The following is a 16695-nucleotide window of genomic DNA, read 5'->3' on the forward strand; positions in this document are numbered from 1 at the left end:
TCCATCCCCATGCTTGCTGGGGGCGGGATTCGATCCCCAGTGCCATCAGCGCCCGCACACTCCCCACGCTCCGTCTACCTCCCTACTGAGCCCCAGCCTGGGGCTGGCAGGAAACAGGTCCCAGTTCCTTGGCCAAAGGTGTCCTGACACAGTAGCCGAAAGGTGGACACGCCCCAAGAGGCCACGGTGGAAGAAGGGACAAAGGAACCGTGCTCTGGCCACGCGCTGGGCTGTCACTCAGCCAGCCACGGAAGGCAGGACGCGCTGAGCGTCGCTGCCCGGGGCAGATCTGGGAAACACCAGGACGCCACCCACAAAACGACAGTCTGTGGTTCCACACACGGGAGGTCCCTGCAGGAGTCGGACCCGCAGACAGGGAGAGAAAGGAGAACGGCGGCTGCCAGGAGCTCGGGGAGGCGAGGGGGGTTAGTGTTCAATGGGCGCAGAGTTTCCTTCTGAGATGATGGGAAATTCTGGAAAATTCGCTCTGGGGAGGGACGGCGGTGACAGCGGCTCAGTCATGCGAATGTGCTTAATGCAACCGAACTGCACGCAGCGATTAAGATGGTACATTTTGGCCGGGCGCGGTGGCTCACCCCCATCATCCTAACACTCTGGGAGGCCCAGGCGGGCGGATCACTCAAGGTCAGGAGGAGTTCGAGACCAGCCTGAGCAAGAGCGAGACCCCGTCTCTACTAAAAATAGAAAGAATTTAACTGGCCAACTAAAAATACATAGAAAAAAATTAGCCGGGCATGGCGGCGCATGCCTGTAGTCCCAGCTACTCGGGGAGGCTGAGGCAGGAGGATCGCTTGAGCCCAGGAGATTGAGGTTGCTGTGAGCTAGGCTGACGCCACGGCACTCACTCTAGCCTGGGCAACAGAGTGAGACTCTGTCTCAAAAAAAAAAAAAAAAAAATGATGGCACATTTTATGTTACGTGTATTATGTAGGAGTGTCCTCAAAGCCTACCTGTGCCTGGAAACCCACAGCGACATGCTAGGGAAGAGAGTTCTAGAGCTTCTAAAGCCGTGAACCGCCTCACGGCTGGCTGCTGCAGGATGGCCCCGCTGCTCACGCACACTCACTCGACAAACATCTCCCCACTCCTCCCTGTGCGCGGCCCGGAGTCTCAGAGGGGCCCCGGAGGGGACGTGGGCTCCTTGTGCCTGTCCAGCACCCCATTCCACTTTGCAAGCAGAGCCCCGATTCTCCCCAGGGGAGCCCCACGACCCACCTTTGCACGCGGTCCTGGAGGAGCTGGCCACGCAGACGCCCCGCCCTGCCCGGGCCGAGCGGCAGGCCCCAGACGACCTCGGCCGGGCCGGTGGGGCGCTCAGCTGGACGGGTGGTCCGTGCACCCCCACGGGGACCTCCCACCACTGCCTCCTCGCTGCACTTCTCCCGTGGGCCCTCCTCAGCTTTCCAGTAAGTTCCTTCCGTCCTCCCGTCATGAGCGCCGGCGTCTGTAGCCCGCAACCGGTACCCCCGGCCGGCCTGCAGCCCACAGCCTGGGCTCCGGGGCCTGGCGGGTGCCGCGCGGGGAGTTACACGGTGAACGGAGGCGGCAGCGGGCGCTAGGGTGTGCGCGCACTCGGAGCTCCGGGGGAAGCCGAGACGGTGCCGTCGTGAGCCTATTTTTACTGATAAGGAAACTGAGGCACCGCTCCAGGTCTCGGGGAGGCAGCGCTGAGGCCAGGCTCAAATGTCAGCCGTCAGATCCTCGGCCCTCCGCCCGCAGGACAGGCGGGGCCCGGGGGCACACGGAGCACCAGAGTCACCGGGCTTAGGCAGCAGGGCCGCAGGGTCGGAGGGGCTGAGTGGGGGGACGGGGCGGCCTGGCCTGCTGGGGAGGGACGGAGCCGCGGTCAGGCCTGGTGGGCACGCTGCGCCCGGACCAGGGGCCGTCCAGGGAGAGCCCCGGATTTCAGGTGGGGGTGGGGGTGGGGGTGGTGCCTGCGGGCCATCCAGGCGCTGGACAGAAAAGTCTAGAGCACACGGACAGCACAGCGGCGGTCTGGGCTTCCTTGACCAACACCTGCAGGGCCCTCCCACGCTTTGGTGTTCTAGAACTTTCTCCCCACTGGCTCTTCCTCTCTCCCGGCGCCCAGCCTGCTGGACCTCCTATCTGGGTGGCAAAGGCCCCGGTGTATCTTCAGGAAAGCAGACACCCCGGTGCGCGCCCGGCTCCCTCCCAAGGCCTCTTCTCCCTTGCTCTGCACAGCCAGAGAGGGAAACTGAGGCCCAAGGGCACTGCGGCTTTCCCACATCCCTTGACCGCCAAGGAAAAGGAGGGCGGGGGAGAGTGCTCAGAGTCAGAGCAAGCGTGGGGCACCTGCTGTGTACAGGGGCTGCCGTGAGGGGCAGCGCCCCGCTCCCTGCCCAGGGCAGCAACACTGGGGCTCCGGGTTTGTCCCCCAGCTCTGCCCGCCTTGCCCTCCCTCCCGCCAATGAGCCCCCCCCATGTGAGCCCCAGGCCTTACCTTTCAGGCAGGACAGCTTCAGCCCCATGTCGATGCCTCCACCGGCCTGGGGAGAGAGGAGAGTGCTCAGAGCAGGGGACTTGCCTGCTGTGGCCCACAGGTGGCCGGCCCCGCCCCCGCCCGCATGGGTGCACAGCAGGAAGTAGCGGCCCAGAGAAACCACCGGACCCCCAGGTCAAGGCGCCCGCCAGCTGCATCTGGGCTGAGTTTGCTCAAAGACGGACCCCCAGGTCAAGGCGCCCGCCAGCTGCATCTGGGCTGAGTTTGCTCAAAGACGGAACCTGTGCCGGCCAGACTGCAGGCCAAGGCCTCGAGAAGTTCAAGGTGATGATGGGAACCAACACCCTCCCCACCTCCCCCCACCCTGCCCTGCCTTCCTTTTCAGGGGCGGCAGGATGGCGCCTGCTTCGAGGATGGGAGGAACCTCGGACCAAGCCACCACCGCTGAGGGCACGGCCCCCCCCAAGGAAGGGGCAGCCCTGGCTTTGCAAGGGGTCCTCAGACAGGACGGCAGCCCGGGTCCCCTGCCCGGCCTCCTGCCTCCAGCAGCTCCTGGGCCAGACCCGCATCCCGTTGCCCTGAGGGATTCCCGCCCTGCCATCTGGGGAAACCGGGGGGCTCCTGCCACCTGGCCCTGGGGGACCGGGACCAGTGCAGGTGGACGCCAGGCTACACGCCCTGGACCCAGGTTCTCGCACCGTGGGGCGGACAAGCCGACCGGCCCCCAGAGGCACCACAGGTCTGGGGGGAAGAGTCCCGGAGGACAGAGGGCTCCTGCCCCACCTGGGGGCCCAGGGTCCGCGTCCCTAAGGACAGGCAGGAGCGAGCCAAGCGGGAACAGCCTCCCCAGGAAGCAGGAACAGAATGTGCAAAGGTTCAGAGGAAGACCAGGGCGTGGCCCGTGGGAGGGACCAGAGGGTGGGAGGCCGGGACAGGAACAGGGAGGGGAGAAGCCGGAGGTGAGCAGGACCCCGGGGCTCTGGGGACGTTATGGAGGTAGAGGTTAGACCCCCAGGCCAGCCAGGGGACACTGACAGCCTCGTCCTCGTCCAGCAGCGTCAGTGCCACCTGGCCGGGTGGTGACACGGCACCTCGGGCCCCGGGAGCTCCCGGGCGTGAGGGGGTCAGAGACGCCCGCTCTGGGCAGGAAACTGTGGGGCTGGACATGGAGGATGGCCGGTCCGGGAGGGCGTGGAGAGAGAAAACGCTGCAAGTCCAGGTGCAGCAGGGAGGAGGTGACGGGAGACACCCACTGGGAGGCAAACTGGGGACGCAAGGGGAGAGAGGGGCGGGGGAGGGGCAGGCAGCCAGGGCACAGGCTCTTGCTGGCCGGCAGCTCCAACACAGAGCAGGCCCCGGAGCTGCCGCCCGGCTGTGTGACCATGGCAGGTCCTGCAACTCCAGAGACCGCACCGTCCTCATCTTTTTTTTTTTTTTTTTTTTTTTTTGAGACAGAGTCTCACTCTGTTGCCCAGGCTAGAGTGAGTGCCATGGCGTCAGCCTAGCTCACAGCAACCTCAAACTCCTGGGCACAGCGATCCTCCTGCCTCAGCCTCCCGAGTAGCTGGGACTACAGGCATGTACCACCATGCCCGGCTAATTTTTTCTGTATATATTTTAGTTGGCCAGTTAATTTCTTTCTATTTTTGGTAGAGACGGGGTCTCGCTCTTGCTCAGGCTGGTTTCAAACTCCTGACCTTGAGCGATCCTCCCGCCTGGGCCTCCCAGAGTGCCAGGATGACAGGCGTGAGCCACCGCGCCCGGCCTCACTGCCCTCATCTCAAAACGGGGATGACACGAGGGTGTCTCGCTGGGGAGCTGACGTCCGGGAAATGGGGCTGCTGCTGCTGTTACCACGCAGCGGTGGAAGGGAGGGAGGCAGGGGTCCCGGCCGGGCCCCTTCTTCCCAGCGTGGTCCCCGGAACGGCAGCTCAGGCTGCACTGGGAGCTGGTGGGATGCAGAGGCTCAGGCCCCGCCCGCTCCAACCCGCGGCCTCACTGTAGCATGGCCACTTCACATGCACGCGGCCACCCACACCTGAGGATCTCCCAGGAGCTTTTAAAAACACGGCTGCCTGGGCCCCACCCTGGAGATTCCAGGGTAATTAGTCTAGGGTGTGGCCTGGCGCTGGGACCTTTAAGCACTCTCCAGGGGAGGAAGGGGAGGAGCCGGGAGGGAGGGGAGCGAGCCCAAGCCCTGGCCTGCCCAGCAACGGGCAGCACGCCCTGCGCCCGGCACTGTCCTGAGCCCCCGGACGTGGTTAGCGAATCCTCACGACCACCCCGTAAAGTTGGGATCCCCTCCCATCCCCACTTCATAGACGGGAGACCGAGGCACGGAGAAGTCAGTTAGCTCGCACAGGATCAAACAGGTCGCCAGCAGCAGAGCAGGGGTTCGAATCCAGAACTTTGGACTCTGGAGCCTGCCCGTACAGCCACCAGGCAGACGTGGAACGTTCTGGAATCCCAAGAAGACACAGCGTGGAACGTTCTGGAATCCCAAGAAGACACAGCTTCCAGGGGTGGGGGCGGGTGGAGCAGACCCGGCCTCCATCTCTCTCCCAGCCAGCCCCGCCCACGCTGGCTGTCCGGTCCCCAGCCCTGCCCGCCAAGGGGTCCCGCCGCTCTGAGGTCCTGACCATCACACGCAAGCCACAGAGAGGGCTGCACGGAGCCACCCGGTGTCTGGGCTTCCCAACCCCCCTGGAGCTGCGCCCCACCAGGAAGACACTTCACGTCCGCCCGACTCTGCACAGATTTTAGTCTCTTCTGGTCTGTTTGGTCGTTAGTCCTCGATCACAGCCCGGCCGGTGGATTTCGTGATACATCTCAACCCAGGGTTTGCAGACCAGAGATCTGTGCTGAAGTCCTCACAGATAAGATGCCGTCTGGAACCTGTCTGGAATTTGCTGTAAAATCCTCCAGTAAAACAACAACAGAAAGTGGTGCCGGGCCGGGGAGGAGATGAAGCAGGAGCCCTGGAATGTTGTTTACTGTCGAAACCGGGAGAGGGGAGTTCATTGCATACTTGTGTGTTTTAAGAGTAATCAAAGGGGCTCACGCCTGTAATCCCAGCACCCTGGGAGGATCGCTTGAGGCCAAGAGTTCGAGACCAGCCTGGGCAAGAGTGAGTCCCCCCTCATCTCTAGTAAAAATAGAAAAATTAGCCGGGCCTGGTGGCGCACGCCTGTAGTCCCAGCTACTGGGGGTGGGGGGCTGAGGTAGGAGGATCGCTTGAGCCCAGGAGTTAGAGACCAGCCTGAGCAAGAGCAAGACTCTGTCTCTACTAAAAAAAAAAAAATAGAAAGAAATTAGCTGGACAACTTAAAACATACAGAAAAAATTGGCCAGGAATAGTGGCGCATGCCTGTAGTCCCAGCTCCCTGGGAGGCTGAGGCAGGAGGATGGCTTGAGCCCAGGAGTGGGAGGTTGCAGTGAGCGAGGCTGACGCCACGGCACTCTACCTGGGGTGACAGAGTGAGACCCTGTCTCAAAAAAAGAGTAAAGCAATAAAATGGTCAAGAGAAAAACAATAATAGGTGACAGTGTGGGGTCAATATTCAATCTCCTGATTTTCATTATCCTACTGCGTTTTGTACGGAATAGTCCTTCCTCTTGGAAAATACACCCCGGCATGTCTGGGGTCAAGGGTCATCCTTTCCGCACTTAACTCCCACATGGCTCGGCAGGAAGATAACGCCAGGCACGCGTGCGCACGCGGACAGAGGAATGACGGGCCAGACGCAGCCGGGTGTTTGTCTTTGATGAGGGACAGGCACGAGCACGCCGTGTGCTCGCAACTCTCCTTCAAGTTTGAAGCTGCTTCAAGAAGAGAACTTAAAAAAGGAAGGGGAGGCCGGGCGCGGTGGCTCAAGCCTGTAATCCTAGCTCTCTGGGAGGCCGAGGCGGGCGGATTGTTCGAGGTCAGGAGTTCGAAACCAGCCTGAGCAAGAGCCAGACCCCGTCTCTACTGTAAATAGAAAGAAATTAATTGGCCAACTAATATATATAGGAAAATGAGCCAGGCATGGTGGCGCATGCCTGTAGTCCCAGCTACTTGGGAGGCTGAGGCAGAAGGATTGCTTGAGCCCAGGAGTTTGAGGTTGCTGTGAGCTAGGCTAACGCCACGGCACTCACTCTAGCCTAGGCAACAAAGCGAGACTCTGTCTCAAAAAAAAAAAAAAAGGAAGGGGAAGCATTGCCCAGAAGCGACAGGGCAGGTCAACGGGAGTTGACACATCCCGGAGCCCAGAGCCACAGCCCTGCCACCGGGCGGGCGGGGTGCAGGGCGTGTCCGATCCCTCTTCCCGGCGACTTCCGGGATTTGGTGGAGATGTTCCAGGGCTCCGGCCCAGCCCAGGCTCTGTCATGCTGTGCCGGGCGGCACCACCTTCCGGAAAGAGGCGTCCTGAATAGACGACAGGCTTTGTCCCAACAGCTGTCTTGCAACTTGGAAATGACCCATGTCAAAACACTCAGGGGAGCCGGGCGCGGTGGCTCACGCCTGTCATCCCAGCAGTCTGGGAGGCCTAGGGGGGCGGATTGCTCAAGGTCAGGAGTTCGAGACCAGCCTGAGCAAAAGCGAGACCAGGTCTCTACTAAAAAAAAAAAAAAAAAAAAAACAGAAAGAAATGAATTGGCCAACGAAAAATAAATAGAAAAAATCAGCCGGGCATGGTGGCACATGCCTGTGGTCCCAGCTACTCAGGAGGCTGAGGCAGGAGGATTGCTGGAGCCCAGAGTTTGCGGTTTCTGTGAGCGAGGCTGACACCCCGGAGTGAGACTCTGTCTCAAAAAAAAAAAAAAAAAACCCTCAGGGGACGAGAGGGAGGGAAGGAAGCAAGCAAGAGGACGGGAAGCCAGGCATGGCACCCGCCCGGAGTCAGGTGACAGCAGAGGAGCGTGGGGTGGCCGGGTCTCCACGCAGCAGTGCTAGTGCAGGTTGTGCGAGTTCCACGTGGCCACAGACGAGCTTTCTCCCCCACTCCCAGGTCCTGGCACAGCCGTCCTCCCTCCTCCGCCTCCCCGTGGGGCAGAACGAAGGCGGCGGGCTCAGGAGTGTCTCGAGGATGAGGCAGAAATGGGAGTCTGGGCAGCCGCGTCGCAAGTCACCTGCTTCTCCGGTCTGAGGCTCTGGGGCTCTGTCGTCCCAGGCTCAGCGTCCCCCTGTCAGACAGGTGTCGGGCCCAGCCTCCAGGACAGGGCCCGGACCTGTGCCACCATCACCTTCATCATCGTCGCCGCGGTCATCATAGACACCATCACCACTGTCATCGTCATCATCACTGTCCCCACTGTCGTCAGCACTGTCGCCATGTCGCCATCTTTGCCACCACTGTCATCGTCATTGCCACCACTGTCATCATGATTGTCACCACTGTCCATGATTGTCACCACTGTCATCATTGCCACCAGTCGTCATCATTGCCAATACTGCTGTCACCATCTTCATCACCAGTGTTGTCACCACTGTCATCGTCATTGCCACCACTGTCATTGTCACCACTGTCCATGATTGTCACCCCTGTCATCATCATTGCCACCAGTCGTCATCATTGCCAACATTGCTGTCGCCATCTTCACCAGTGTTGTCACCACTGTCATTGTCATTGCCACCACTGTCATCCCGATTGTCACCGCTGCCATCGTCATTGTCACCACTGTCATGATTGTCACCACTGCCATCGTCATTGTCACCACTGTCATCATGATTGTCACCACTGCCATCGTCATTGTCACCACTGTCATGATTGTCACCACTGTCATCATCATTGCCACCACTGTCATCGTCATCATTGCCAACATTGCTGCCACCATCTTCATCACCAGCATTGTCACCACTATCATCATTGTCACCTCTGTCACCATTGTCACCACTGTCATCATCACCACTGTCATCATTGCCACCCGTCGTCATCAGCGTTGTCCCCACTGTCACCACTGCCACCACTTTCATCGTCATCATCGTCACCGTCACGGCTGTCATGGCCGTCAGCGTGTGGGGCAGTGGGCCCGTGAGAATGCTGGTTTAGGTATCAATGTTCTCTCTTTTCCACACATGTACAGGGTGTGAAAAACTTCCCTTTCCTATCGAATCCGGCTCTGTTTATGTTCCCTCAGAAATATCGGATTGCTGATTGTTTGCAAGACAGCTTGAAGCACGCAGAAGGGGCTCTTTCTTGCACCCAGGCATAAAAATCTCCCTGTCACCCAAACGGTCTCGGGACCCTCCCTGGTGACAGGGACAGGCGATCTTAAAACGTGACTCCATCCTCTTCTTCGGGGTGGGGAGGAGGGTGTCGGCGACTTTGTGCGCCACCCAGCGTTCTCTAAGACCACGGGTGTCTCCAGGGGACAGGACACAGTCCCAAGTGGCCTGTCACTGTAGTTTTTACGACGGCCTCGAAGCCGGGAACCACACGGATGGCCAGCCCGCAGCAGCGACTGCTCGCCAGCCCGCGCTCTGCAGGTTTTCAGCGCAAACAGAAAAGTGAAACAATGTGTTCTTTACACAGAGTACAAAGTAACTAAGATGCCCTCCTGCTTGGTGAGAGGCACAGAACCTCCCCAAGGCCGGAGGGCCCCTGCTGTTAGAATCCCAGCTCCGGTGTTCGCATGAACGAGCCTGTTTCCTCATTGGTAAATTGAGGCACCTGTCCCTCCGAGCCTGCACAACCTCCCTTCAGTTCCGACCTCTGTGGACCGTGGTGGCTCAGTTCTAGGGTGTGAGACAGACCCTTCCTGGAGGGGCTGGGTGGCCAGGTAAAACGCAGGACGCCCAGTTACTTACTGCACGGGACACACTCACTGTCGATCTGAAGTCAAACCTCCTCGCAGGGGGTCCTTATCATTACTGGCTGAACCGGGCTGCCCTACGCGGGTGCCGCCTGATTTCTGACACCTGGGAGCCCCAGGTGAGGCCTGAAGAACCCGAGGGGGAGAGCGAGGGAACACGGTGTCAGGCTAGGAGGCAAGCCCGGCCTCGGTCTCTGCAGAGACACCTCCCAGATGAGATCAGAGCAACGCCATGGAGACCCTGAGTCACCGGGGCGCCGCGCCCTGCCTCCCGAACAAAGACCTCCTTTAAAGAGCCCAGGAAAAGGGCAGGGGTGAAGCGTCACAGCTGAGGAATGTGACGGTTTGCCCAGGTGGGTGGACGGGACAGACAGAACGCACTCGGGGGTGGCAAGCCCCACTGGGCTGCGGGGCGCTGGGCCTCCCCGTTGCGAACACGGGGAGAGAAGCCTGGCCAGACAGGCGCACGGCACTGCACGGCACGGCACGGCACTGCACGGCACCCACACGGCGCATCTTGGTTTTCTTCCTTCTTTAGAAAAGGAACTTTCTTTTTTGGGGGTTAGAATTCCTGGGATTCCAGCTCAAAGGACTGTGTTGGGAACTGGTGCCCCAAACCTCCATCCTGGTGGTCTGCAGGGTGCAAAAGGGAGCGGCCACCTCCGCTTCATCCCAGGGACCTGCAGGAGGCCGTGGGCCCCTCCAGGGAGGCAGGGACAGCTGCCTGGCCCGCGGGAAGCCTCTCACCAGCAGGAAGCGAAAGAGGATGGGGCGGGGGCGGGGCACCCACCGAAGTCCCCACCTGCTGGGCCTCCCACAGACTGGGCTGTGTGACACTGAGCGAAACCTCTGCCCGCTGCCCACACTGGGCCACTGTGAGAGGCAGCCCAGCCCTCAGGATGTGTGCCCTTTTCTACACGTTATAGGTCAATAAAAACATTTACTAAAAAATAAAGGGTGTGCAGTTAGAAGTAGGGTCCATGGTTACCCACAGGGAGCCCATGGCTGGGAGGAACACAAGAGGGTTGCTGGGGGGGTGGCCCTGGGGACGGGAAGTCTGGCTGGTGATCCGGGGCACTCTTCCTATGTGTGCGTGTGTTCCTATGTGCACGTCACCCCCCTGGTTAGTCTCGCACAGGGCAAGTGCGGGGCGGGGGGAGGGGTGGTACACTTAGCTGTCCCCCAGGAGGCCTGGCCTGGCTCCCACCATAGGTAAGCAAGAGGGATTCCCCGCCAGGGTCAGGGGTCACCCCCTGGCCTTGCCATTTACCAACCACGTGCCCACGGATTAGTCACTTTTGCCTGTAGCAGCCTGTTTTCCTCACCTGTGAGATGGGGACAAGGACGGTATTTGGTCAGAGGACTGGTATGAGGGTGGAAACAGGACGCCCAGGGTGTGGCCCACGAGGAGCGCTGGTTAAGCAGTAAACGTGTCACCACTCCCGCTCGCAGTGCCCACGGAGGGCCTTTTCCCCTCTCAGGTCTCCAGAGGTGACCTAAACCTCCAGCTCGGAAACTACTCTGTCCGGGCGCTGCGCCCGCCCGGGTGCGCCCTGCCCTCCGGCGAAGGCGCGTGCAGGGCGAGGAGATTAGGCTGCCGGGCTTCCAGCTCCTTGGGGCCTGCGGAGGGATTAAGTCTTTCCATAAATACGCGGCCTCCCTCCCATCCGGGGGGCGGAGTACCTGGGGTGAGGAAGTAGGACCCGACGTGGCTGCGGCCTGCACAGGTGAGGGAGTGGGCAGGAGAAGCCAGAACCTGAGGCTCGGGGTGCGCCTCCGGGCCTCAGTTTCCCCATCTGCACTCAAAGTTGAGGCGCCTGTCCCACCCCGCCTCGCTGCTGCCTTCCCAGCCCTTTTGCTCCGTCTCCCGGGACCCCAGGGCTGCTCGGCCCCCACGGACTTTCCTCTCGCTGCCCTAGTCCCGACCGCGCCCCCAGCACGGGTCCGGGTCCCCCTTTTTCACCGAGCGCCTCCCCCGCCCCGCCGGCTCCCGCCGGGAGAAGGCGCGCGCGCGTCCACACCGGGCGCCCTTCGCGGTTGCAAACCTGCTTTGATGCCCTGGGAGCGCAGGGGCCCCTAAGTGAGGCGGCTCATAAATAATAGATTCCGAAGTACTCGATGGAGGGGAAATGGCTCCTCGGGAGGCCGCCGCCCCCGCCCCCAGCCGGGCTCCTCTCCAGCTGCGGGCCGTTAACGCGGGGCTCGTGACGGCGCGGAGCCGGGCGGGGCGGGGGCCAGAGGCGTCCACGCGGGACACGCCCCCGCCGCCCGAGGGGCCCGACTCCCCCAGAGCGCGCGCGTCCGCAGCGAAGTCCGCGAGAAGTTGGGGGGCGTCCTGGCCGCGGGAGGGGCCCCGCGCCGCCCCCCGCCCTCCCCTGCCCCGCGCGCCCCGGGGACTCACCGCGTGCTGGCGGCTCACTGCCCAGCCGCGCACGGGGCGCACGGGGCCCTCCCGGGCGCTGGTGGCGGTGACCTGGATCGGGGGGGGGCCGCGGCGACGAGTCTTTGAGAGAGAGAGAGCGGCAGGGGTCATGGCCGGCCGGCGCTCCGGCCGCCGCCGCCTCCCGCGGCCCCCGCCCGGCTCCTGGAGGGCGGCGCTGACGGCACGCCCCGCCGCGGGCGCCGGATTGCAGGGCCGGGCGCGGGGCGGAGCGGCCCGCCCGCCGCCTCCCGGGGAGCGCGCCAGGACCCGCCCGGCGCCCGCCTGGCTCCACCTGCCCGCCTGTTTCCTCAGGCCAGGCCCTGGGGGGTCCCGCGGAAAGTTTGGGCCGCTGCCCCGCGGGCTCCCCACCGTGCACCCCTCCCCTGGGCTGGGTGCCACACTCCCTGCGGCCGTGCACCCCAGCCTCCAGGGTTAGAAAGAGACGCTGGGGTCCCACCGTGCCCAGGGGCCCTGCTCGAGTGGGCCCCGCTGCCGGGAGGGCGAGTGGGGGGCGAGGAGAGGGAGGCTCCACCAACTTGCCATCCCCAGCATCCAGCACCCCCTCTCTGGTGTAGGGCCCCCCACCCCCTGGCTCCAGCTGTGGGGGTTCAGATACCCTTGTGATCAGTGAGCAGCTTCTCAGTGTTGGGGTCTGGCCCTTTGGCTGTCCACACATGCCTTTGCACCCCACTTCTTGGGGTGCTGCCTAGGGGGGCGGGGTTCGCCTCCTGCCCCTGGCCTAGAGCAGTGCCCAGTGCCCCGCAGTGTGGGTGCCGACACCTCTTGCCCCAACCGGCTTCTCAGGAGGCAGCCCCACCGCCCTCCCCATCACGGGGGAGGCCTCTGCAGACAGACACCGGCCTAGCTGGACAGGGGAGCAAAATCAACCCCTGCCCCATGTTCCTGTGTCACCGTCACCAGCCTGTGGTGCCATCCCCATCCAGCGAAGCGAGCCCAAGGTCTGCACACCTTGTGCTTGCTGTACTTCTGGAGGCTTAGGAGGGGAAACTGAGTCACAGAGCAGGAAAGTGACATTGCTTTGGTGAACGCAGCCAAGAGTGGCAGGAAACAGAGTCAGCGTTCTAGCTGTGTGTTCTTGCCTTGGGACTCCGGGTTCCTTGAGTGTATTGAGTCTGGAGTGACAGGCAGGAAATGTATCATGTCCCTCCACCTGCCCCCCCACCCCCCCTGGAGGGGCAGGCAGGCGTGGGGCAGGACATTCCTTGCACTTGTGCCACCCTCAGCGGCAAAATGGGACCTGCCGCTGTGCTGTGCCCAGTGTGCCCACCAAGCTGTGCCCCATGGCTTGGCCTTGTGCCTGGGTCCCAGCTGAGGGCACTGTAAGGCTGGTGGCGGGCCCCCTCCCTTCCCTGGATCAAAAAGAGAAGACTCATGAGACCAGACCCGCCAAGGACAAAACTATCAGGCCCTGCTGAGAGGATCCACACCCAGATGTCCACCTAGATAAGAATGTTTTGGCTCCTGGATTCCACAAACACCTCCAGCCCCTCCTAAAATCCCCAGCTCTTCCCGCCAAAAGTCCCTAGCCAGGCCCAAAGGACATAAAAGGCCTCAGCCCCTTCAAACTGCGGCGACTTCCGGGGCCCCTGCTCTTGGGGCCCCAGAACCTCGTCCACGAGTGTATAATAAAGCCACGTGGTTTGGCCCCCCTACTCTTTCTCTTTCTGTGTCTCTTTTCTTTTCGCCACCGCCGAAAAACCTTACAGGCACGTCCCTGGGGAGCCGCTAATGTTGGGGACCAGAAAACAGTACCCCAAAGTGGAGGCCTCAGAAGTAGACTCAGATGCAACGGTTTTTCTCCGACTTCCTGTCTGCCTGCCTCTCAGTCCGTTCTCCCCCAAGGCTGGCACTGAACCGAGAACCTCTCCTCCCCAAGGGTGGGGAGTGTCCTCAGAGCCTGAGCCCCTTTTCCTAAAAGCCAAACATAAAATCCAAATCATTGCATTTGAAAACTGGCCATAAAGTAATTATGGGACCCGCCTTGTTTGGCTGTAGGCACTGCAGGGAGGGCCCTGCCCACGCCCATGAGGAAGGATCTAGAAAGGCCTTGTGGTTCTCCCCACTCAGGGTGTTAGCATCAGATCACGCCCTTTGTGTCCAAGCACATTGCTACGGGGCTGTCCACCCTTTGTGGAACCTAGGCATGGAAACGGACAACTTCCCTCGTGTGTGCGGGTCTCCGTGGTGAAGGCTCCCGTGCAGACACGTTAAATAGGTCTGTGCGCCTTCTCTCCTCCTAATCAACCTGCCTCCCGTCGGTGATTGCTCAGTGAACATTTAGCGGGGCAAGGGCCTTGGTCCCTACACTAGGAGGCTCCGGGCTATAGGGTGAGAGGGCTCCACAGGCGGGATGTGGGCATGTGATGGGGGAAACCATTATGCCCCTACTGTGTGCCAGGCCCTGCGCTAGGCGTGGGGAGGCAGAGTGATGGGCGGGGCCAGGCGCCTCAGAATGAAGAACCCGGGCTGGGCCGGGCGCCTGCTCTCGGGCCCTGAAACCCCACAGCGCAGCCTGGCCCTCCTCCACCAGCCACGTCCCAGCCCTGCAGTCCCTGTCCCGGGGCAGGTTCCCTTCCTGACTGCACATACGGTTGATCAATATCTATCGACAGATGACCTGCACCAGTCCCTGCCCTTCCCAGGGGCTCCCTGGTGCTCCAGCCCCGCGGGAGTCTGTGAGTCCCTGAGCAAGTGCATCACACCCCCCAAGGGTCCCCAGGAGTCGTTTGTCAGGAAGAATGGGACACAGGGCCCTCCACAGAGCTGTTCAGAATGGTCCTTTCTAATGGTGGCAGCGGGGGCATGGGGAAGCCCCTGGGGACAACAGGCCGTCACCTGCATTCTTGTTCTTGCTGAGACCATTCCATTAGGCCGGGAAGCCCGGAGCTGGCTGACATCAGCCTGTCTGGGCTTCATTCATTCATTCCAACGAGTGCTCACCCGGCGCCAACAGTGCACGTGGCCCTAACGTCACTGCCTGCTCACATCGACCCTCCCAGGTGTGGTGACCACGGCTTAGGGAGGGCACAGGTCACAGGTCACCCACCCAGTGAGCGGTGCTTTCTGACTCTGTCCCTCTCCACCTCCGGGCTCCCCTGCCCCCAACAGAGACAGGAGCCCCTAGTCCCCAGGGGCTTGGGCCCAACTCTCAGTGCTGGGGGAGGGACGCTAACGAGAGGAGGCCGCGGATGACGTCAGCTGTCTGGGGCTGAGATGAGGAACCGAAAGAGTCCGGGGGTAATCGGCCTCCTGCCCGGGTCGCCTCTGCCCCTGGAGGATGGTGGGTTTGACGCTATGGACGGCTGGGCCAGGTCCTCCTCGGTGCTGGGGACTGTCCTGGGCACTGTGGGGTGCTGGGCAGCCTCTCTGGCTCCTACCCATTAGAGGCCAGTAGCACCGTCCTCCAAAGTGGTGACAACCAAAACATATCTCCTGACACTGCCAGCTGTCCCCTGGGAGCAGTGGCCCTGGGTTGAGAATCCTTGAGTATTCTCCAGTGGTTCCCAGCCCTGACGGCATGCCAGGATCACCCGGCCAGTTACAAATAAATAAATAAAAATGAATAAGGCCAACTCCAGGCCCTGGCCTTGCCCCAGGGGCTCTGACTTAATTGGTCCAGGCAGGGCCCGGGCGCCGGTGTTTTGTAAAATCTCGCAGGTGGTGTTAAGAGTCTGCTCTGACCGAGAGCCAGGAATGGAAGGTCAGAGAGCCCACCTGGACACTGGGCTCCTGGCAGCCAGGTGGGCGCCTGCCCTGGGGAACTGGGTTTGGGGTGGGCTGGTAAGTAGCCCGGAGCCACAGGAGGAGGGCACGGCTCAGTGGCACCTTGTCCGGCCCCCTGGAAACAGCTGCAGGGAGGGTCGACAGCAGATGGGGTATGTGGGGTGCTGCCTGGAACCCCACAGACCCACAAACAAGGCCAGGGCTGTGGCCCCACACCAGCCTGTGATCAGAATCACCTGGAGTTCGGGGACAGGCAGACGCTGGGGGCTGGGATGTCGGGATTCTCTGGATGCAGGGCCCAGTGGGGTTGGCAATTATGATGTCCCTGACAGCTGCCCCCAAAGCGCTCTGCACCCCGCCCTGCCTCCTCAGCCCCTGAGACCCCAGGCCGGTGGAGGAAGTGGAACAATTAGAGCCATTTCCCCCTTCCTCCCCCCTTGGGGGTTAACGGTTGGGAGAGCCGCTTCCTGTGCAGGACTCCACCAGAGTCCCCCATGTTAGCTGAGCGCGGCGGCATGCCAGGCCCGGTGCCAGGCTCTGGGAGCAGACACCGAGCGGGACGGGCCACACCCTGCCCCTCAGGAGCAAGGCAGGGCCCCGCCTGCCTCCGGCGGTCACACTAACCGTCACATTAGGTGCAGAGCAGCAACAAATGCTCGCCAGTGAATGAGGTTTGCGTGAGCGAGTGAAGGGCTGCAAGGCCTCAGAAGGTCCCCAGGGACCTGGGAAGCAGATGCCAGGGCCCATTCCCAGAGGAAACCAGCTGCCCAAATGCCACACCAGCGGGCAGCCTGGGGAAGCCCAGGGAGAGACGTGCCCAGAACCGGGTGTGGGGGCTGGGCCTGTCTGCGTGGCCCCGATTGTCTGTGGCCCGTCCCAGTTGCCATCAAGTGCCAGCGTGGATGTTGAGGAGGGTGGTGGCCACACGGGAGACACAGCACCGGCCTCGGGGTGGCTGCCACGGACACTTGTGGGCAGGCCCAAGGCTCAGCAGGGTCACAGGGCTGCAGATTGTCCCACAGCAGAGCTGCTGCCACCAGGGATTGGGCCCAGAGGGGCTCCGCACCATTCCTCAGGGTGCCAGGGAAGGTGGGGATCGGGCTGAGGGGAGACCATCTTTCCATCCAGGACTCCCCAGGCCCCCGCCAGCAGGTAAGTCCTTATTTGTGCCGCATCTGTGAAGTTCGGCCCTGTGCTCAGCAATCATTTTCTGGGCGAGGTGGTAGGTTAAAGACGGCTGCTGAGAGGTGAG

General features: G+C 61.9%; 1 protein-coding gene across 1 annotated transcript in view; it reads right to left on the bottom strand.

Annotated features, from left to right (window-relative positions):
• Window positions 1-11895, bottom strand: part of C20H16orf74 (chromosome 20 C16orf74 homolog) — a 31495-nt gene extending 19600 nt beyond the window's left edge. Inside the window, exons 1-2 of the mRNA XM_075995840.1 lie at window positions 11679-11895; window positions 2483-2528 (exon numbers count right to left, since the gene is read on the bottom strand). Coding sequence (XP_075851955.1) covers window positions 2483-2528; window positions 11679-11810 — 178 coding nt within the window. The 5' untranslated portion in view covers window positions 11811-11895. The remainder of the gene's footprint in view (window positions 1-2482; window positions 2529-11678) is intronic.
• Window positions 11896-16695: the final 4800 nt, after the last annotated feature.

This window comes from Microcebus murinus, chromosome 20 (assembly GCF_040939455.1).
Source record: "Microcebus murinus isolate Inina chromosome 20, M.murinus_Inina_mat1.0, whole genome shotgun sequence".
Taxonomy (NCBI): Eukaryota; Metazoa; Chordata; class Mammalia; order Primates; family Cheirogaleidae; genus Microcebus; species Microcebus murinus.